This window comes from Protopterus annectens, chromosome 2.part0 (genome assembly GCF_019279795.1).
Source record: "Protopterus annectens isolate FY-2018-M chromosome 2.part0, PAN1.0, whole genome shotgun sequence".
NCBI lineage: Eukaryota > Metazoa > Chordata > Ceratodontiformes > Protopteridae > Protopterus > Protopterus annectens.
The window spans coordinates 703,055,662-703,078,485 of record NC_056728.1 but is presented as its reverse complement, the minus strand read 5'-3'; the positions used below and the strand labels follow the sequence as shown (position 1 = coordinate 703,078,485).

The 22,824-nt window shown below is 42.9% G+C and overlaps 1 protein-coding gene across 2 annotated transcripts in view; it reads right to left on the bottom strand.

Moving 5' to 3' along the window:
* The window catches only part of SLC44A1 (solute carrier family 44 member 1), a 1,740,232-nt gene that overhangs the window by 228,328 nt on the left and 1,489,080 nt on the right, over window positions 1-22,824 (bottom strand). For both annotated transcript variants that reach the window (XM_044061029.1, XM_044061030.1), the window contains exon 14: window positions 12,724-12,960. In XM_044061029.1, the coding sequence (XP_043916964.1) occupies window positions 12,724-12,960 (237 nt within the window). The remainder of the gene's footprint in view (window positions 1-12,723; window positions 12,961-22,824) is intronic.

The window sequence follows — 22,824 nt, the reverse complement described above, 5'->3', positions numbered from 1 at the left end:
GGAAAAACACTGGCAGGTTAATATATTGGTTGATACTGGTCTCTGAAACCACCTTAGGAAGAAATGAGGGGTTGGTTGTCAGTGAAAAAAAAAACAGTATGGTGGTTTAGAAGATAAGGTCTGAATCTCTGAGATACTTCTAGCAGAAGCTACTGTCACTAAGAAAATAGTTTTCCAAGATAGGAATGCGAGATCACAATCATTAGCTGGTTCAAAGGGGGATTGAGTGTTTGCTTGCAACACCAAATTCAGGTCCCAAGGAGTAGGGTCTTTGTAGGGTGGTTTTAAAAGAAGAGCACCCCTCAAAAAAGCTTTACAAAGCTTCCAAGAAGCAACTGAGGAGTCTTGAAAACCAGCATGAAAGTCTGATATCACTGCTAACTGGACTCTGATCGTAGAAGCCAAAGCTCCTTCATTGAAAAGGAAGGCTAAAAAGTTAAGAATATCATGAAATGGAGCCGAAAAAGATTCAGCGTTATTCTGGAACGCCCAATGTGCAAATCATCTCCATTTACTGGTGTAAAGCTTTTATATAGATGATTTATGACATGATAGCAGAATGCGTCAGACGGGGAAGACAGCATGGTCTGTCTGGCTACTAATGGAATTGGAGAAACCACACTGTCAGCTTGGGATTCGGAATGTGCAGATGAATCATGCCTGTCAGATGGGCAAGAGATCTGGATTTAAATCCAGTATCCACGGCTGTCAAATTAGTTGAGGCCAAAGGAATGGGAAGCAAATCTGTACAGCCCAGTAAGATGCAATGAGGATAACTGTGCTCTTCAACCTGATTGCTTTTTAAAGAAACTTTGAAATGAATGGAAGTGGAGAAAAGGCATAAAAAAGACCAGGCGGCCAGTTGTGAAGAAAAATATCCCTTGGTAAATCCCCCTGTGGGGGGGGGGGATCAGGGCAAAATAGCTGCTGCACTTGTTGTTTAGGGGAGAGGCAAACAGGTCGCAGCATGGCTGACCCCATTTTTGGAATATCTTTTCCGAGACTGTCTGATTAACAGACCTCTTGTGAGGTAAAAGTATGTACCTGCTCAATTTGTCTGCTATCACACTGGACTTCCCTGGAATGTGCGTTGCTATGCGAAAGTAGTTGGATGCAATCACCCACTGCCATACTCTACCAGTTTGAATTGCAATTGTCCCTGAGGGGAGAGCATCTTGGAAGGCCTGCAATACTAAAAGCACTGCTCTCATCTCTAGGACACTGATGTGCAAACTGGCCTCTACTGGGGACCAACTGCATTGGACAGCCCTCCACAAACAATGCCCCCCACCCTAACTGGGAAGTGACCGTGGTCACTGTGGGCTTGGGCTGAGGTGGAATGAATCGGCAGCCTGTAAAAGTTGATCCTATTGAATCCACCATGTAAGATCTCTTTTGCATATACTGGTGATTACAATGGGTGCTGACATTGTCTGGTAAAGGATGGACCATTGTGTTGCAAGCATCAGTGTAAAATTCTCATGTGAAATCTGGCCAAAGGAACAAGTGTTATACATGCTGCCATGGATCCCAGTGCCTGAAGAACTAACTGTAATGGTACTTTGTTGCTGTTGGGTTATCTTCATGACTTGAAAATGGATAGTCTCCAATCTTGGTGGGGGAAAGGAGGCTATTGCGTTCTTTGTGTTTAAGGAAGCCTCTATGAAATCTAAACTTTGTTTTGGTTCTAGATGAGATTTTTCGTGATTTATGGTTATGGCCACTTAAGAGCATGCTTGGTGAACTTTTTCACTTGCCTCTAACAGTTGATGCCTGGTCTTAGCGGTGAAGAGCCAGTCATCTAAATATGGAAACATCCTGAATCCCTGCAGTCTCAAGTGAGCTGCTACTAATGCCATGCACTTAGTTGACACCTTGAAGGCTGTAGTGAGGCCAAAAGGCAGCACACTCTGAACTGATAATGTCCAGCTCCCAGCTGGAAGCATAAGAATCTTCTAGATCACTTGTTCATCTTTATGTAATAGTATACATTCTGATGGTCTATTGAGCACATTCAGTTGCCGTGTCGCAAAAAGGGGTGAATAGACTGAAACATGACCATCCGGAATTTGGTTCTCTGAACTGACTTGTTTAAATTGCTGAGACCCAAAATTGGTCTCCAGTCCCCTGTCATTTCTGGCACCAAAAAGAACTCTGAATAAATTTCGGATCCTCTCCAGTCTGGTGAGACCTCCTGGATGACTTTTTTTCTAGCAGCTTTTGTATCTGCAGTGCTGCCTGTTCCCTTTGACTGGGTGGAACATCTGGAACTTTTTTGCAACTGGAAGGGGGAAGGGAAAATTGTATAATATAGCCTCTGGATATTATCCTCTGCACCCATGTATCTTGTGTTATCTGTAGCCAGGCTCTCTGGTGCAGGGACCAACGACCCCTGACTGCCTCCAGAGGAAGATAATCGGGCCTCATTTCAGGAGCGTTGAAAGGGTTTACCAAAGAAGGAACCTCTGTACCCGTGGTTTTGCAGGCCACCTCTGCCACAGCATCTTCCATTAGAGTTCCCCCCTTTGCCCCAGTGGGAACCACCACCATGTGAGGCCTGAGAATACCCTTGGGACTTCCTGAACAACATTTTTCAACTACTGCATTGATTCCTAGAAAAGGGTCTTTGCAGAAGGGAAAAATGTACGCCCACAGGAGAAAGGGTTTTCCCACCCTTCTCACACCTGGTCACTGTGTCTTTAACATTAGGACCAAACAAGGACATGCCATCAAAGTGGGCATTGCTGAACAAAGACTTAAAGGGATCTGCAAAATCACACAAGCGCATACACGTGTGTCTGCTTATGGCAGTGCCTGAACCCGCTGCTCTAGTCATTCCCTTGTCTATATGCAAAATGAGCTTCATGGAGGAGTTAGAAATGGAGGTTAGGGTGGCCAACAGAGAGATAATAGACTCAAACCTCTTAAGAAATGGCTCCTGAGAAGTTATCTGAGATTTTGTTAATCAAATCCCTCTGTAGTCTGATAAAGTGTACCAGGTAGTTCAAGAACCATAAGGTAAAGGTTGATGATGCATAAACTTGCTTACCAAATCTATCCCTCGTCCGAGACTCCTTGTTGGGAGTGTGGATATGGAACTTTCCTCTGCTAGTTCCTTTTTTGTGGCTGCCACCATAACCATGGCATCCACAGGCAAAAACCTTTCATCCAGAATGACTTATCTTCAGGGGCATTGATAATTTTATCTGGTTTCTGGGGAATCGGCTCAATAGCGTCAGGGGCCTTCCCATGCCTGCCGAGAGACCAACTCAATGAGCTTATCAGCAGGAAAAGTTAAGAGAAAGTAGATGGGTGGGTACCAAATGCCTGCAGGTAGAACAAAGGATTAATGGACTTCAAATTACCTCTCTGTTTAAGGATTTCCAGGATGTCTCCAAAGGAGAAATCAGGAAGTGACTTTGGGGATCCTTCGCCTTCCTCAAAATCCATATCCTCTGTGACAGACTCCTCTGGGAAAGCAAATGGTTCCTCTTGCACTTTTCTTCCTAGGGATATCCTCAGTGTCGTCTGGGGAGGTATCAGAAGAAGAGGACCAGTCTGCTGGGAAGCCTGAGGCTTTGGTACTCATTATCCCAGTGGAAGAAGTGATTGAGATTGTGGTTGAAGATATGACAAGACTGGCTGATCCGAGAGGGAAGGAACCAACTGATCGACTGAAGCACACAAGGCAATATCCATAGCCTTAAAAGTAGACACCCAGGGAAGGAAAGGACTCCGGATCCAAAAGAACAGAACTTGGTACCACCCAGCCCCGAGGTGATCCCCCCACCCGAGGCAGAAGCCAGAGCTGAGCTGATCCATGCTGGAGCTCCGTGGCACAGAGAAGTCTCTTAAAAAATATGAGTCGACTCAAGCCACTGGGAACAGACAGGACAGATACAGCTCCAAGAGGTCTACAGTTCTGAGTGAGCCAGAGAACTCAGTGCAACCACCGGTACTGAAAATAAGGATAACTTGGGACCTGATACAGTTGGTACAGGAAAGCACAGAAATGATGCCTCTAAAGCTTCCAATGAAATTAGAGGAGGAAGAAGATGAGGGGGAGTTGCAGACTGAAGTCCCTGACTTGAGGGATAGGAACTGATGTAGGTCCCTGCCACATCTTGCACCCAATGATTTTTCTCACAAGCCTCTCCACGTTGTCTTCAGTAAGACTTCCAGAAACGAGGGGATATGACAGAGGGAGACTTGGGTTCTTCCAAAAATGTAGAAGGGAGCCTATCTGGAAATAGATCTATGGAACGAAAATATTTAGTTGTTGGAATTGGAAGAAATTCCAATGTTGGTACCAAAGACTTTTATCATGTCCCTTCGGAGAGGAAGACAAGGCCGGACCCGAAGTCTTGGGTGCAGTAGTCTGCAGTTCAGATGAATGTGTTGGAACCGAATGTTTGGGCAAATTTGCTATTGGTTCTGAGGGAGCAGACGGAACAGATACTTTTGTCTTCTTCAGGCTCAGACCCAATGGGGAAGTCAGAGCTGAAGAGCTTCTCTTCTTCGCCTGTTCTGAAACTTTAGAGGAGGAAAAAGAAGGAGGACTAGAAATGCCCAATTTACTTAAAGGTTTTCCTTTAGATGAGGAGGTCACTCCAGATATGGCCTCTCCAAAAGAGAAGGAAAGTAGTCCTTTCAAAATCAATTTATTTTTTTCTCTCCACAAGTACCCGATGACTAAAGGAGTGACAAATTGAATAGTCCTCCTGAACTTGGAGGGGGTCCAAACAATAGAATGTGGGTCAGAATAAGGAATCTTATGACCACACTTCCCACAGCATTTGAAGCCCGATGGGCCTTTTTCTTTATCTGCTCTGCTACTTTCACGTAAGCAGCACACACACACCAATCATGCTCTCTCAGCCAATAGCCTACTAGTAGATAGGGAAAAGAGATATAAGAAGTTGAAATTTTCTTTTATTTTTTTGAAGTGTAAAGATAGTTAGAAAAAAGGGGAACATCAACAATGATATTTAAGAACTACACCAAGTGCTGAAGAAAAAAGGAAAGGAGAAAAGGGATAGTAACCAAGAATACTTTTGTACTAGGAAAGGAAATGGGTAAGGGACTGTTTTTTCAAAAGAAAAGTAAAGAAATTTAAAATTAAAGAAGAAAACGATTTGGAAAAAAAACATCTTTTTGACAGGATATGGCACCACATCTAACTTGCAAAGCGGCAAATATGATCTGGGGTAATTGAGATAGGTGCACTGTGGGTAAGGAATGAGATTGAGAGGTTTTTAGTTCCCATGAGCTATTGTAGCCGACAAGTTGATAGAGAGGATCGGAAATGAACCCACAGGTTGAGGAAGAATGAAAACTGACATCATCAGATTATACTTTTTGCTAAATCTATCAAATATCCTGCCATCTTAATTACTAGTGACAGAGCTGGGGAAATAAAAGGTTCTGGTATCTTTCCCAACACCCACAGAAATAATGGCAGTCAGCAGAAGGGAACCTAATGAGCATCTGAAATTCCACAGAACCTGTTAGGATTCTTGGGATCAGGAGATTGAGAATCTGGTGACACAGATGCAGCAGAGAATGCACCCTTTAGAGCTTCCAAAAACAAATGGATAGCCACAGATATAGGGGGAGTCCATATTGATAAGTTCCTAATAACCTCTTTTAGGAGTCGGGCATTTATTTGCCCTCCCATTTGCAAAATTCTTACCATTTTTGAAATGGTGTCACAGAAGAATATTTCCTCAGTTAGGAAATCTGAATTACCAACAAAAAAAAAAAAAAAACAAGTAATCTCCATGGCATCCACAAAGTCTCAAAACAAACCACTAAACAAGTATAGTGGGTCCAAAAACAAAACAGTGTAAGAAACTTCTCTGTGTGGAAGATTTTCAATCCATATATCTCTAGTTAATCACTGTATATTAATTAGATCAGACAATAGTAGAAGTAGCGAACTTAAACTTGTCTTAAGTAAAAAAAATATATATATATATAATTGTACAGAATTACTAAGTATTCAAAAGTAATCCAAGCAAAGCTGGCATTCTGTTTCCAGTCAAAAATCCTTTATTACGTACACAGAGAAGTGATCCAAGTAAAACTAAAATAGAGTAATAGTTTCCTCACAAGCTTTCTAAATATATATGTATATACTTTTTTGTCAGGCACTGCGGTGGTGGTGCTGCGGTAGCGTTGTCGCCTCAAAGCAAGACGTTGTCCCGTTCGATTCTCAGCTAGAGCGTCTTCTGTGTGGAGGCATACGTTAATGGGGCGTGCCTTCGTTGAAGGTTGTGCGTCAGGGCCGGTAACCCGGTACGTAAAAATCCACTACCAATCATTAGCAGACCGGAGTTCCGCTGTTGCGACCCCTAACCGGGAAAAGCCGAAAGACACAAACATACTTTTTTGTCAGGCAAGGGAGTGGTTTAATGTGCTGTAAAACAAAGTGTTATTGGTACACATGTTAAATTCACATCCCTTCCCCTCCATCAGTGTGACATTCGAGCTGGTTCTGCCCTACTTAGTAACAGCTACTAAGGGATGTGACCAACTGCTGACAGACAGAAGTTGTAAGTCTAATAACAACAGGAGGAAATCAAGCAGGAAAAATGCCAAAAAAATGATGTATGTAAAAATGCATTGAACACAGAGATGGATATAAAAAAGGAAATGGCAAACAAATAGATAGACTGTTATGGAACATGCATGCAGATAAACTCAGAATGGGTGGGGCAAGAGTGATTTTACAATGCTGATCTCTGTAGCCAGTCCTGAATTAGGCATGTTTTCATTGTTTATTTACTTATTTCTGAATTTTAGCCATTTTTGATCCAAAGCAGATACTCAGAAGAAGAAATGGCATAACAAGCACTAAAATTTACTGACTTCACTTGAAAATGCACTTTTCTGACCTAGTAAAACCTAATTTTGTAAACACCAGTTTACTACGATTTGAAAAAAGAGCAATGTCTTTTACATCTTTCTGGCCTCTAAATACCAGAAAAAGAAGTTATGTACTTACCATAACATTCCATGTTTGTTGTCCTTATGAATATAAGTGATTGTGTCTGACAGCCATTTTGATAGTCACTTTAGAAACTGGATAACCTTGCTTACTGACAGCAAAGGATATGAACAATTGGTCTGATTTTTTGAGGTCTTTGGTCCTGTGTAAATAAAAACGTAATTGTCTATGAACAACCAATTGGTGTAATCTATTATGCTCTGCCTTGTTGCCATAACTGGGGAAGAACACAGGAAGCTCAATAGACTGATTTAAGTTATACTCAGAACAAACCTTTGGCAAGAAAGAAGGACTGGTCCTTAGAGAGACTCCCTCTTTGTGAAAAATGAGATACGGTGAGTGACTAGACAAAGCATGTAATTCAGAAACCCATCTAGCTGAGGTTATAAAAACCAAGAAGAGGGTTTTCCAGGATACTTCAAGGGGCAAGATGCTGCTGGTTCAAAAGGTGGCAGAACCATTGAAGCTAAAACCAAGTTTTGGTCTGGGGTGGGGGGGTCTCTTACCAGGGGCTGTAAAAGTGTTGTACCTCGTAAGAATGCTCTGCACAACTTATGGGACATAATGTTTGAACCCTAGTCTCCTACATGAAAATTGGGGATGGCAGCCAGTCAGACTCTAATAGTAGCTGCAGCTGCCCCTTTTTCAAAGGTTTTGGCCAGAAAGTCAAGAATCCTGTGAACAGGAGCTGTAAAATGATCAATGTTATTAATTCTTGCCCAGTAAGAGAACCTCTTCCATTTGCTAGTGTAAATCCTCCTAGCAGTGGGCTTGTGGGGGGACACTAGTATGTGTTATACAGCCGGGGAAATGTTAGGGAGACTGGCTAAGACTGGAAGTTGAGTAACCAAGCAGTCAGCTTGAGAGTTTGGAGGGATGGGTGAAGCCCACCTGACTGATGCGTCAGGAGGTCCGGAACTGGGTCCAGTATCCAGGGCTCCAGTTGAAGGTGATGGCGAAGAAATGGAAACCATATCTGATGAGGCCAGTAAGGAGCAATGAGGATGAGTTTGCAACCCAACGATTTTGCTTTCTGAAGTACCTTTGGAATGAGAGGGAAGGGTGTAAAAGCATATAATAGTCCTGGAGGTCAATCATGAACAAGTGCATCCCTGGATGACTGTCCTGGAGGGGGAACTAGGGCAAAGTAGCTGCTGTATTTGTTGTTTAGGGGAGTGGCAAAAAGATTGCAGCATGGCTGGCCCAATTTGTGGAAAATCAAGTCCGGAACTTCTTGCTTCAGGGACCACTCGTGAGGCATGAAGATAGCCCTGCAGAGCCCGTCCGCTATCACATTGGATTTTCCGGGAATGTGCCTTGCAATCAGAAAACATTGGGAAGACATCGCCCATTGCCATACTTGAAGTGCCTCCTGACACAAGGGGTAAGATCTGGTTCCGCCCTGCTTGTTGATGTACCATACCACGGACATATTGTCTGTCTGGATTGCAGTGGTCCCTGTAGGTAGAGAATGTTGAAGTGCTTGCAATTCCAGAAGCACCGCTCTCATCTCTAGAATACTGATGTGCAAATGGTACTCATGAGGTTGCCACGTTCCTTGGACAGTCCGTCCCAGATATGCCCCCCCCCACCCTATCTAGGGAAGTGTCCGTGGTCACTGTGGCTATCGGATGTGGGTCTAGAAAGGGCCTGCCCAGAGTCATCTGGTGGGAGACCAGCCACCATAGTAGGTCCTTTTTGCAATATTCTGTGATCAAGATCATGTGCGACACTGGCAATTCCTGGAAAGACCACTGAGCGAAAAGAAGCCACTGTAGAATCCGCATGTGGAAGCGTGCTAAAGGAACTAGTGTAATAGCTGAAGCCATTGAGCCCAGTACTTGTAAGACTTGTCTTGCCTGAACTCTCGTCTTGTTTATGAGAAAGGAAACTTATTGACGAATGGTTGATACCCTGCCTAGAGACAGCATTGCTATCATGCGTCTTGTATCTAAGTCTGCCCCTATAAAGGTAAAAGACTGACAAAGCAACAAGGCAGACGTTTCGTAGTTTATTGTGATGCCTATCTGGGAACAAGTTTGGATTGTGTTGTCCTGTGCCTTGATTAGTTGATGCTCGGTGGTAGCAGTGAGGAACCAGTCGTCTACATATGGAAACACCTGGAATCCTAGATGCCTAAGGTGAGCCATGACCACTGCCATACACTTGGTCCACACCCTGGGGCTGTGGTGAGAACAAAGGGCAGGGCCCTGAACTGACAATGACTGGCTCCCAGCTGGAAGCGTAGGAATATCCTGGAATGCCTGCCCATTTTTTATGGTAGCACACGTCCTGGAGATCTATGGAGCACATCCAACTGTCCTGACCCAAGACAGAAAGAATGGACTGCAGTGTCACCATCTGGAACTTTGTCTTTTTTACTGATTGGTTTAGCTTGCTGAGATCCAAGACTGGTCTCCAGTCCCCTGTCTTCTCTGGAACTAAAAAGAACCTTGAGTAAGTTCCGGATCTGATTTGGTCTGCGGGGACTTCCTGGATGGCTCTTTTTTCTAGCAATCTTTGAAGCTGTAGGATTGCATGATCCTGAAGACTGGGTGGAACATCAGGGATAGAACGTTTGTCTTTTGAGGGGGACTGAGAAAAGGGAATTTTGTAGCCCCTGGATATTATCAACAGTGCCCATGTTTTTCTCTTGTGACAGATTGTCAGGCTGCTGGGTACAGTGATAATCTGCCCCGACTGCCTCCAGAGGTGGATGGCTGGGCCTTCCTTCAGGAGTGCTGGAAGGGCCTTGCAGAGAAAGTATCTCTGTCACCCTGCTGTTGCAGACCCACACTGCTGCAAGGGTGGCGTCTTCCATTGTTGTTTCCCCCTCTGCCCCTGGGGGAAGAATCACCATGTGTGTCAGGTGAAGATGCCTGGGATTTTCGGAACCATATTTTCCCACTCTTCTGACCCTTAGGCTAGGGTCTAGATGGAATGGAAAAACGGACCACTACGGCAGAGAGAGAGTCTTGCCATCCTGTTCACATTTGGTGAGAGTTTCTTTTACCTGAGGCCTAAACAAGGACGAGCCATCAAAGGGGGTGTTGGTAAATGAAGACTTAAAGGGTTCAGCAAATTGACAAAGGAGCATCCAGGAGTGTCTGCGTAAAGCTACTCTGGTACCTGCTGCCCTACTCGCTCCATCTGCCACATAAGAAATGAGTCTCATGGAGAAGTTTACCATGGAGGTCAAGGTCGCAAGCTGGGAAGCTGCCCTGTTTGCAACTCCCTCAGCTGCAGGATCTTGCAGGGTATCTCCTAGCTCCTTCAAGAGATCCCTCTGAAGTTGTGTGAAATGTGACAAGTAATTCAGCGATATGAGAGTAAAAGTTGAAGAAAACATATGCTTCCCATACCTGTCCATCGTATGAGACTCTCTGTTCAGCAGATGGACAGATGAAGTTTCCTCAAGATCCTTCTTGGTGGCTGCTGCCACCACCATGGCATCAATAGGGACTCCCTTGGAGAGGAAAGACTTATCTTCTGGAGCTGTAATAAATTTGTTAGGTCTCCTCGGAACAAGTTCCATGGTCTCTGGAGCGCTCCATGCTTTTTGACTCACTACAGACAAAAGTGGGTCGAAAGGCGGAGACAACCAAGAGGTGGAGGGTCGGGAACTAAATGTGTCCAGGTATACAGACTAGTCCTCAGAAGGGGCTAGGGACTTCCAGCCACCCCTCTGTCTGAGGATTTCCAAGATGTCTGAAAAGGAGACATCCTCAAAGGGGGACCCTTCTGACTCATCCAAGTCCATATCTGAAGTGATAGACTCAGGGGAGTCTAGATGCTTCTTACATTTCTTCTTCTGAGGGACCTCCTCTGAATGTTCAGGGGAGGTTTCTGAAGAAGTGGGGTCACCCAGTGGGGCGTCCTGGGGCACAGGTTCCCTACTCTTGGCAGGAAGAGGGACAAAGGCCGACACAGGCACCGAGGGAGAAGGAGCCAATGGAGCCAAGGGTGGAGCAGTCTCAGGAGACAGCATGCTCCTCATCACCATGCCACGGTCCAGAGTCAAAGGAGCCTCCGGCTTCAAAGAGCCCAGAGATCTCCTTCGAACCGGGAACAAAGGCTCCGAGGCCGATCTAGGAGCCGAGCTCACCTCCGCCAAAACTCCGAGAGGGACAGCGTGGTCAGACAAGGGTCTGATGCCACTTCCCCCCTTGGAGCCGGCAAGACAGCTTCGCCCAGATCCTTCGACGGACTGAGATATTGAGGAAATCAAAGCGGTAGTCAGAGCCGATAAGAGAGAAGAAACCGGAGCCGACAGTTCCACCACCATGACCTCCATGCACTCCAGCTCAGAGCCCACGAAAGTTGGAGGACGAATCGATGGAGAAGCTGGGAGGGCCGAAGGAGTCAAATCCTTATTGTCTGGACTCGAGAGTAATTTAGCATGTGCCTGTGACTTGAGGAGCCTGTTGAACACTCACTCCACGTCGTAATCTGAAAGTCTGGAGGACCGAGAGGAGTGTGAAGAGGACCGGTGACTGTCCACTCCAGGTTGCAGCACAGGAGATTGTAAAGAGGAGCATACTGGCTCCAAAGAGGGTGACCTTGATCTCTTATGGATCCGGACTGGCTCTGAGAACAAAGATGGAGCTGCCGGAGACTTAGCTTTGTCGGAGCCAATGCTGGGGGACCGACAAAGCCAAATGCTTCTCAGTAATTTTTGCCTGCTCTAAGCTCGGAACTGATGGTTTGGAGGGTTTCTCGGACACATTGGCTGGCTGAGGACCCTCAGACGAGGCATCTAGAGGGTTCTTCAGGAGGCCACGTAAAATAAGCTTATTGTTTCTTTCCTGTAGGACTCTGGAACTGAAAGCATGACAGACTGAGCAAGAGTTCTGCTGGTGAAAAGCCCCTAAACAATAAACGCAACTTGTGTGCCTGTCCGTAAGGGACATTTTCAGGCACCACAAGTCGCAATTTTTAAACCCAGAGGGTTTGCACTCTTTAGACATAACTAGCACTAGCCAGGGAAAAAAAGTTTCCAAAGAGAAAACAGAAAACGATCACTCAGACTACAACAAGCAGAAGCAAACAGGCTGATAACCACAAAGGAAAAAAAAATCTTTTTTTTTTTTTTTTTTTGAAAGGAAGGGGGAAAGGGGGAGAGCCTCTAACTTAAATGGCAACTCCCCCGATGGGAGAGCCTCTAACTTAAATGGCAATCCCAGAGAAGGGGGTGAAGAAAGGGAAGAACCCCCTAACTTAAAACGGGCTCTAAGAGGAAAGCAAGCCTGAAAGAAAAAACGACGGTCAAAAACACCACAAAGAGCAGAGAAAGGCGTCATTAGACTAACGAAGAAAGATACACACTCTAACGAGTCAATAATAACCAGTAAATTTACCAAAAAAATATCAAGTAACTAGAAAAACATAAAGTACTTAGCCTGAGCCAGTATGAAGCAATCTCGACGCTGCAAGCGGCAAACGAGATCTGGATAGCTGCCGCTAGCCATGTTGGGATAAGGGGTAGCCTCAAGCCAGTAAAAGCTCTTGAGCTATTGTACATTGGCTGAGTCGGAGCCAAGGATTGGCTCTAAACCCAACCAGCAAGAACAAAGGCAAGATGGGATAAAATATCATAATTTTTGTTCACACAAACTTTTGAGTTCTACAGATGTCTGAACGTTCAGCTTTCACACACATCTTTTTCTTTAAACACCTACAAATGAAAAACGTTTTTAGAAGGAGTTGCACCTTACCATTAGAGCTTTGTCCATATAATATTCTCGACCAGGGCTTCCATCGTTATGTTTTGTGTCAATGGCAAAGCACAAGAAGAGGACATCTACAACCATTTCATAGATGGAAAGGAAACAGTGAGCCACCAGAAAGGCAAAAAGGCAAACGATAATTAGAGGAAGCACCCAAACTGTGTAGTCATTCTGGTTATGCAGCAGCAGAACACCAACAAAACCTGTGATGCAAACAATCAGAACCTGAAAAAGAAAATTTACACATTTGATAGAGGGGGAAAAAGAAAAAAAAACACACCAAGTTATACACTTAGAACATCTGAGAAGCTGCATTCATGTGATTTATCACTAATGTAGACTACACAAGTAAAACATTGAAAGGAAAATGCTAAACAGTAATTAACTTGAACTTTAACTTACAACAAACCTGCAGAAAATAACTGACATTCCAATAAACAATAAGATCAACTAGTTTCCAGTAACTCAGACCTTTACTACATACAGTCACAGCACAAGGCTATACTCCATACTCTTAAGGGGTGAAGACCTATCTTGCCTGTAGAAAGTTATTTGCAATTATAGCAGGGTATGTTCTCATATGCAGGTTCCCAGAGTAAAGTACACAGCCTTTAGGCCTGCTTGGTCTAATATTTAAAACACAAAAAAGTGAGTCCACATCTTATCAGCATTAAGCAAGAAACAAAAGGCTCTTTTTACTGTCATGACTTCTTTGGATGTCTAACTTTTAACATAATGAACTCTAGATGGAAATGATAAACACAGCAATCAGAAGTTCAAGTTGTCAAGTATGTTATGAGCCAAAGTGATCTCTAGAGACAGACATAAACTTCTGTTCGGCAATTAAGTAGTATGACAGTGCTTCTGTTTTGCTCTCTGGAAAGAACATCTAAAATAGGGAAAATTTAAGACCGAAGTGATGGCAAGCAAATACCAGTTATCCTTGCTACTTAATTCCAAATGAAGGTGACAGTCAATCCATTTTTAACTGCAGAAAAAAAAAACACACAAAAAGAAAACACTGGAATAAATAAGGATACATACAAACTGTTGCTAGCCTGCTCTGACTGCATGAAGAATTAGTACACAGTTACCTGTTTCAAAGCAGGTTCATATAGGCAGTGTGGATGAGAAGTCCTTCATCTAGTGTTTAATGACTTTTTCAAAGACACTAACAAGATTAAGACATGATCTACCTTTGACAAAGCGAATCTGCGAGAAGGTTACAGTCTGCAGATTTTGTATGTTCTTACTGATTAGTTTCTATAAATTGTTCCACAGCTTCAGAGATAAGGCTAGAGGACTGATGGGCCTACAGCTACCTCCGTAGGTCAGTTGGAGAGGCCACCCTTATAGAGGGGACAACCATGGAGTTTCTCCATTCTTCAGGTACATACCCTGTAGAGAGGCTTGAAGATGTTTAGGATAGGATTGGCAACGTGATGCTTTAAGCTTTCCAGAAAGCAGCTGGGTATACTGTTTGGCCCCAGAGAGATTTACTTTCTGGTGAGGGCAGTTGATACTTGGTTAGTACTGATTAGTATGCATATGTTTGTGTGTGTTGGGGGGAGCTGAAATGAAATGGGCAGACCAAGGGTATAGTACCTGGAGTGAAATTAGGACTGAATTTATTCAACAAAATGTTAGCTACCAAGTCTGGCTTGGTATGTGTAGTAGTTGACAAACAACGAACAGTCAGCCTGCCCCTAGCAGTCTTTATAATGTAAAGCCTGGGCAGCTGACAATGAAACTGTCAATAAGTAGAATATTTCTGGTGTTCTCTGTTTTAGTTGCATGCTCTGTTTGGCTTAAGGGTACTTTCCTTTTTAACTTGACAAGTCTAGGTAACAGTACATATGCCAATGTGATGGAAACAGACTTGAACACTGGTGTACTTATGTTAGTAGTGGGTTTATGAGAATATGAGGCTGTGTGCCTGAGGTGCATATCAGGATTTTTTTTGTCACTACTTCTGTACACATAGGTTTTGTGTTTACTGACAAGATCTAAGAAATCTGCTTTACATTTGTGTATGTAAATGCAAGCCTCACAGATGACTTTTGTGTTAGGTTATTATAGCGGACTGTCAGCAAACATTAGACAGTTGGTACACTACCTTACAATGCCTTGGGAGACTGTCATGACCAAGAAAACAGAAATAACAGTCTGTGGCTCCATAGCTGATGGCCGGACAGTGAGGGTGAGGTACTGGCTATAAAGAACTGATACGGTAAAGGCAAAATGCTTGATTAGGTACAGCAGTGAACTATAGGATGGTTGACTGGATAGAATGGGCCCTAATCTTGCCTGAAATGATTTGTCATGGTAAGAAAATAAAACAGCATAACATAACCATTTGGAAAGTGTTTGTTCCGACACCAACTGTTCTTTTTTCTTAATTTCACAGTTGATACAAAGTCTGAAAGTTTTAGTCCTTTTAATATAGTATCCAAATTGCCTGTGGACATCCACAGATACGCAAAATCCTTTCTTCATTATGTTTTTGATCTGGAAAAAAATACTGAGATGAACAGCATGACCCAAAGTAAACTCAGAAACCACTTTAGGTCATCTTATTATATTGTATGGGATAATTTACAAAATTTGTTAAAAAAATTTTAATTTCAATAGCATGGTATTTTAGTTTAATTAATTGATCTGATTGCAGTGGATGTCTTTGTAAATACTTTAGTTGTTTTGTTGAATATTATAATACCTATTTTTAATTACTTGTATAAAATTGTTATGATATTTCTCTTATATGTTAAAACAATAAACCTGTTTTGAAAAAAAAAAAAAGAAACCACTTTAGGCATAATGAAGGATTTGTTATCAAAGATGGCCTATCCTTGTGAAAACTTAGAGGAGGCTGACCTGCCATTAAAGCTTGCAACTGAGATCCTCTTCTTGCAGAGGTCAAAGCAATGGGTAACACTGCTTTCCAGGTTCGAATTTCAATTCATCTTGATTATCTGGTTTAAAGGGGAAAAAAAACATACGTCACTTTAGACTTAACCGGAGATCCCAAGAAGGAGCCACTTGTCTTCTAAGTGGACAGTCATGCAAAACCCCTTACAAAAACTGACTGACTTCAGGTTAGATAGAAAGGGAGGAATATAAAGTCAGAGAAACGGAGATGGCTGAGAGATGAATCTTGACAGAAGAATAAGAAAGGCAACATGATAACAACTCTCACAAATGTAGAACTAAATGTATCTGAAGCTTAAAGGGGTCATGGCTATTAATTTGGCACCAACTAGAAATGTTTTTCCACTTATTCATATATGATTTTTCTAATGGCAGGTTTCTTAGCCTCCTTTAATATCTGCTGCATGTCTTCAAAAAACAGGTGCATAAAGGATATTAAAACTCTTATCACCCAGCCAATTAGCTGAAGAAGCTGCAAGTTGGGATGCATCAAACACTTGTCTTGTATAAGTCCATTCTATGAGGAACCTTATGGTAATTGCCCTTGGCCATTTTCAACAAAAGGGAGAACCACTGTAGCCTAGACCAAAAGGGAGTCATCACAATTATCCTTAGGTAGTTGTTCTGAATCTTTACAATGACTCTGGCTATATCAGTAGAAAGGGTGGAAAGGTGTACAGGAATATTCCCTTCCATGAAAATGAAAAGGCATCTGTCTTCCAGTTTTGTGTCTGCAAGGGATCCTGGAGATGAATTTCTTTGTGAATGGAGGAATACAGGTCAATTGGAGGAGTTCCCTAGAGCTGGAAGAATTCCTGGAAGACCCCTGGTTCAGTTTCCATTTGTGAGGGTCTGTCTTGGTTCTGCTCGGCCTGTCTGCAAGCTGCAATAATGTTTTGCTCTGACAGGATATAGATAACATGAAGGAAAAGGTTGTGATGAGCTGCTAGGTCCCAGGCTGCTATAGCTAGTCTGAAAAGCGGACATGATTTGCATCCCCTTTACATTTGTTTATGTACCAAAACTCTGTGGTATTGTCTGTAATTTCTAGCAAAGGTTCAAGAATCCAGAGATGGTTTACAGATTTGACAGCATTTATTAATAGCATCATTTATTTGACATGCATGTGCTTTAGTTTGTCTTGTTTATTCCACAGACCTTGAACATTCACCACCTTCGAAACAACTTCACAAGGACAACCTCAGGCATCTGTGGTTACAGACAAGGACAACCTCAGGCATCTATGGTTACAGACAAGAGTAGGAGCTGGAATGGAGAAAGGGAAACCTGGACTGAGACAGCTGGGAATGCCTTGCAACCTGCAATGAGCTATTACTGCTGCCAGCCACTTTGTAAATACCCTTGGAACTGAAGATAGTCCAAAGGCAAGACAGAGAAGTGAAAATGTGCCAGACATAAAAAATATTAAAAGAATGCCTGAAATCTTTGAGAACCGGGAAGTGATAAGCAGCTTTTAAGTCTAGAGTTACCAAAAGAGCTGGCAGGTGAGCAAAGGACTCTGATGTGAGGATTTAGAAAAGAAGGGTCTATGCCCGGTCTCAAAGTTTCTTCTTTTGTGGGCACCAGAAAATTGTTTAATAAAATCCCTTCCCTGTTCGTTTCTGAGAACTGGTTCTAGGACCCCTAGATCCAGCATTTGTTCCAGGACTCGAGTAAACAGAGCAGTTTGGTTTGATGGATACGGAGGAATCCCCCGAAAAGTAGGACGGAACTACTACTGCCAAGAGTAATCTTTCTAAATGATTCTCAGAACCCACCTGTCTGAGGCTATCTGATGACACAGAGGAAAATTACAACCAAGAGTTCAATAAAAATGAATGAGCTGCCAAAATGGGAACGGGGAAGCACCTAAAGGGGTACATACAGTCAGTCTGCCTATTTGGCCTGACCTTATTTTTAGGACCCCCTTTCTTTTTGAAGTCTCACTGCCATTGCTTTTTGAAATTCTGTTGCCTGTACCATGCTGAGAATGTCTGTTCCATTTCCTATAAAAGGATGCTTAACTGGAAGGAAAGGTCATATTAATCTTTGTGAAAGAGGCTTGAAAAATCTGAGTACTCCCAAATTAACATCTCTCTTTCATCAAATATTTAAGCACCTCAGCAGAAGAGGGGCCAAACAATATATTTTTATGTATAAAGGATAAATCAAGATCTAATCTTTGACACAATCTAGTAAACTTTGCGAATGTAACCAAGCAAACCTTCTCATTACTGATCCAGTAACAGCCGCTCTGGACACAGAATCAGCAGAGTCATAAGAACACTTTAAAGACTGGTTACTTTAAATTAACGTCCTCATATTATCAAAAGCAAGCAAGCAAAGGTTTTGACACGAGCCTGACAATTTAGAATTCTGAAGGCTAAATTAGAAGAACTTACTTTCTTCCCAAATATATCAAAAGATTTTCCATATTTGACAGAAGGGATAGAGAGAGCATTCAGAAGACTCTTGGCAAGAGATTGTTTTGCAAAAGAAATAACTGCATGGTCTGATATGGGATTAGAAAATAGATACATTCTAGGTTCAAAAGGTTGATGGATAGGTATGCTCAGACTGTTAAGGAAACATCCTATAATGTTGCTAAGACAGGAAGAATAGCCTCAGGCTGAGGAAACTCCAGTCATAATAAAGCCGTAATATTTTTAATTGAATACTCAAATTTCACTCTGTTCCCATTGAACCAATTTCCTTTAATCTGGCTACAGTTTCAGGAAAAGATAACTCTTCATGGTGAACTCTCAAGGAAAACCTTTTTTTCAGAATCAGATTCTCCTTCCTGTGTCATAGGCACAGGACAGAAATAATCCCAGTTTAATTCCTCTCCTTCTGACTTGGAATCGGTACTTGAAAGCGAGTGATTTTTCCATTTAAAATTATCTTCTTTTAAAACCTAGAGAAGTATCAAAATTTAAAGAATTGATGCCTTGAAATAATCCCTTTGCAAAACACAGCCAATCTTCCTTGTCCATCCTATGTAAAACCAGAGGAGACATGCACCTAACTTTTCTGTTGTCTTTTTTTCTAGAAGACCACTCCAGAAAAAAACAGAGACCTAAAGATGGGACTGGGGCTATTCCCTGAGGATAAGGCACCTTAAGTATCCACCAGTCACCAATAATTTGTCCCAAAATAGTCACCTTCAGACAGTACAGCTGTGTACACTTACCATAAATGTAAATGTTTGAGTGTATTCACTGTTGCAGTCATTATATTTGGGTTATCTGCTTGCAGTTGCCCTCAGTCGGCCTGATTAACAAAGTCTTGGGTCCTACGTCGGTTACTGTCTCTTCTTCCGTGACGTCAGGTCGTCAGGGGTATAAAACATGCAGCCGACATCATTACATCAGTTTTTCTTGCCGCAGATTTCAGGTGCCCCCCTAATGGGAAGCAATTAAATCTATAAATATATAAGGTTATACCTCCAACAAAAAAGCAAATACACCAAAAAGCTGTAAAGCATTGAAAAGGAGAGATGAGATATAGTCAAAATAAGTCAGGGGGCTGGAGGGAGGGTAACCAGAACTGCAACAGTGAACACACTCGAACATCTACATTTATGGTAAGTGTACACAATTGTACTATGTTCTTCGTGTTTCACTGTTGCAGTCATTACATTTAGGTAGATTCCCAAAGCTAAGGATGGGAGGAGGAATTTAGATAGCATTAGGGCCAGCTATAAGGCCCTGCAAAACTGCAGTGGCAAAGCCTGCTCTGCTTTTAGAGAAAATTGGCAAATGGTAATGCTTGTTGAAAGTATGTACAGAACTCCAGGTAGCAGCTTCTAGGATGTCCTTGGTAGGTACGCCTCTGAAAAGGCTGTAGAGGTAGATTGCAGTCCTGGTTAAGTGGGGTCTGATCCCCTGTGAAATAGGTTTTCCATGGTGCTTATAGCAGAAATGAATACAATGGTCTATCCATTTGGAGATAGTTTGCTTTGAAATAGCCTTCCCCTCTGTCCCTGCAGCAAATGCCACCAGCAGTTGTTCAGATTTCCTTTGAGGTTTAGTCCAGTCCAAGTAGAATCTAAGTTATCTGTGCACACCTAAGGAGTGCAGTATCCATTCCCCTTTGTTTTGTGGATTTGGCATGAAAGACTGATTGGTCCTGAGGGATACCCTGTCTGCATAAAAGATGATGAAAGGCTCCACTGCCATAAGGGCCTGTAATTCAGATACCCTTCTTGCTGTAGTGATGGCTAAAAGGAAAGCTGTTTTCCAAGAAAGGAAATTTTTTAAATCTGCAGTAGCAGCTGGCTGAAATAGAGGAAGGATGAGTTTCTCCAATACAAAGTTAAAGATGCCAGGCTGGAGTTGGAACTCTCCTGGGTGGTCTTAAATTTTTGGCCCCTCTGAGGAACTGCTTGAGCAGTGGATGAGAGAAGAGGGGAGGTACTGTGTTATAGTGAGTTGAAATGGCTGATGTGTGAATTTTTTTATTGAGGAAAAAGACAGGCCCTTGTGAAGCATCTCAGTTAAGTATTGTAAAATCTGAGGTAAATTGGGCACTGCTGTGCTCATTCCTTGAGATTGGTTCCAGGCACAGAATCTCTCCCATTTTTCAGCAAAAGATTTTCTAGTACTAGGCCTCCTTGCCTCTAAAATGACATCCATCACTAGTTTACTGAGGTATGGTAAAGGAGAGCTTAGGTAATTAGCCAGGCTGCTAGGTTCAGTGTTAGAAGCTGAGGGTGCAGAATCTGGTTCTCCTACTGAGATAGCAGGGTAGGAGTCTGAGTCAGGTGCCATGGGGCCAACAGTGACACACTGCGCAGGAGGGGGTACCAGTGTTGACATGGCCAGTCTGGTGCAATCAAAATCATCCTTGGTTTGTCTTGATCTTTAGTAGTACTTTGGAGAGCAGAGGCAGAAGAGGAAAGGCATAAACTGATAAGTTTTTCCAGCTGAAGGACAGAGCATTCAATTTCCAAGTTAGTCTGTGGGGAGTCTGAGCAAAGTTTTTCCAATTGATAGTTCTGGGGGTAGGCAAACAGGTCTATATCTGGGCTGCCCCATTTGCTTGTTAACATGTTGAAAATCCTTGGTTCCAGTTTCCACTCGTGTGGGTCCATGAGGTTTCTGCTTAGTCCATCTGCCAGTGTATTTAGTTTTCCTGGCAGGAATTGAGCTTGTACATGCACTTGGTAGCACAAGGCTGTGTTCCACAATGTCACAGCTAGTCTGCAGAGGGGGTAAGAATGTGTACCCCCCTGCTTGTTTATGTACCACATAACAGTGGTATTGTCCATCTTTACCATTAATTGTCTTGGAAAACTGTGGTCCTTGAAGGCTGTCAGAGCATTCTGTACAGCTAACATGTCTTTATGACTGATGTGAAGGTGCATTTGAATTGGGTCCCAATTGCCCTGAATGCACTTCCCTGCCAGGTGCTTCCCCCATGCATAGTCTGATGCGTCTGTTGTTAGGGTTTGGGCAACAGGGGGTAGTGTGAATGGTAGTCCCATGTATTGGTGGGAGGCCTCTGCCCACCAAAGGAACACTAGGCGTAGGCAAGAAATGATAGGAATCATTGTTTCTAGATGCTGAAAATGTTGACACCATAGGCTTTTTAGACACCATTGTAGTTTCCTCATATGCAGTCTTGGCATATGGAATTAGAAGAATGCAGGAGGCCATGAACCCCAAGGCTTGTAGTATTTGCCTTGCAGATAGCAGGGCTTTTGTGGCCACTTGTCTGAAGTAGGTTGTCAAGTGAATTTGTTTCTCTGGAAAGCCATCTGGGAAGTTGTATTCAAGCTTGCTTCCAGGAATATAATTTGTTGACATGGTACCAGGTGTAATTTCTTTTTGTTTATGGTGGACCCCAGACAAGTTAGCATCCTTTGTACAAAAGCCAGATGATTCAAAAGTATGTCCTGAATTAGACAATTGTCCAGGTATGGGTATATCTGAATATTACTTTGCCTGCAAAATGCAATGACTGGAGCTAGGCACTTTGTGAATACCCTGGGCACAGTAGATAAGCCAAAGGGCAGTGCAGAGAACTGATAGTGCGTTTAGTTGTCTATGAAGCGTAGGTATCTTCTGCAAGATTCCCTGATTGGGATATGCAGGTATGCTTCCTTTAAATCTAGTGTTGCCAACCAGGCATCTTTGCCACAAACGAACAAAACGACTGTTGAACCGACAAAATGAAACTCCAATTCCTGGTGCAGGATAAATGATATACGGTGCAGCTCGAACAGGAAAAAACTGTAGCTATTTAACTCTCTCTATAACAGTTATTTAAAAATATTTTTATATCATATATCGTATATCATTTATCCTGCTCCAGGAATTGAAGTGTCAACCAGGCATCTTTGCTTAGCATAGGAAGCAACTGGTGAAGAGTCAGCATCTTACATTTTGGAATCACCAAAAAGGTGTTTAGAGTAGACAGGTCCAGGATAGGACACCATGAATTGTCTTTTCTGTGTACCAGGAACAATCTCGAGTAGAAACCTTGTCCCTCTTCCTCTTCTGGTACCAATTGAATAGCCCCTATGCTTAAGAGAGAGAGTACTTACTTTTGGGCCTCTGCCCACTGATTTGGAGGTACAGCCGCCCAACTGCTTGGAGTTTGTAACGTGTGGAACTGAAATCTGTATCCTTGGGAGACTACATTTAAAACCAATTTGTCCTGGGTAATGAGCCCCCAGTTCTTTGCATGAAGTGCAATCTTTCCCCGCAAAGGGGTAGTCAGTTGAGAAGTGCTTGGAAGTTTTACAAAGAAGTCATTGAGACAGTTTACCATAGGGGGAAGTTTTATTACTGCCAGATTTGGAAGTGGAGGCCCCCCACTGCTTAGTCCTGTGCTTCCCCTGGGACTGAAGCCTGGGTGGCTCTGCTGGATCTGGGTTTGGACTGAGAAGGTCTGGAAGAGGCAGGAAAGGACCAATTCTTAGAAGGCCAATGCCTACTAAATCTTGGAGGTTGTACTTGTAAAAAATCTTTAACAGTTTGCATAGATTTAGCTTTTTCATCCATCTTTTTAAGAACTTCTTCTGCCTTGTTGCCAAACAGGCAGTCCTGATTTAAGGGAGCATCCAGTAATTTCGCTTTAACATGATCTGGCAAGGATTGTTCCTTAAGTCAAGCATGCCTTCTAAATACAGACCCAGTTACCGCAGCCCTGCAAGAT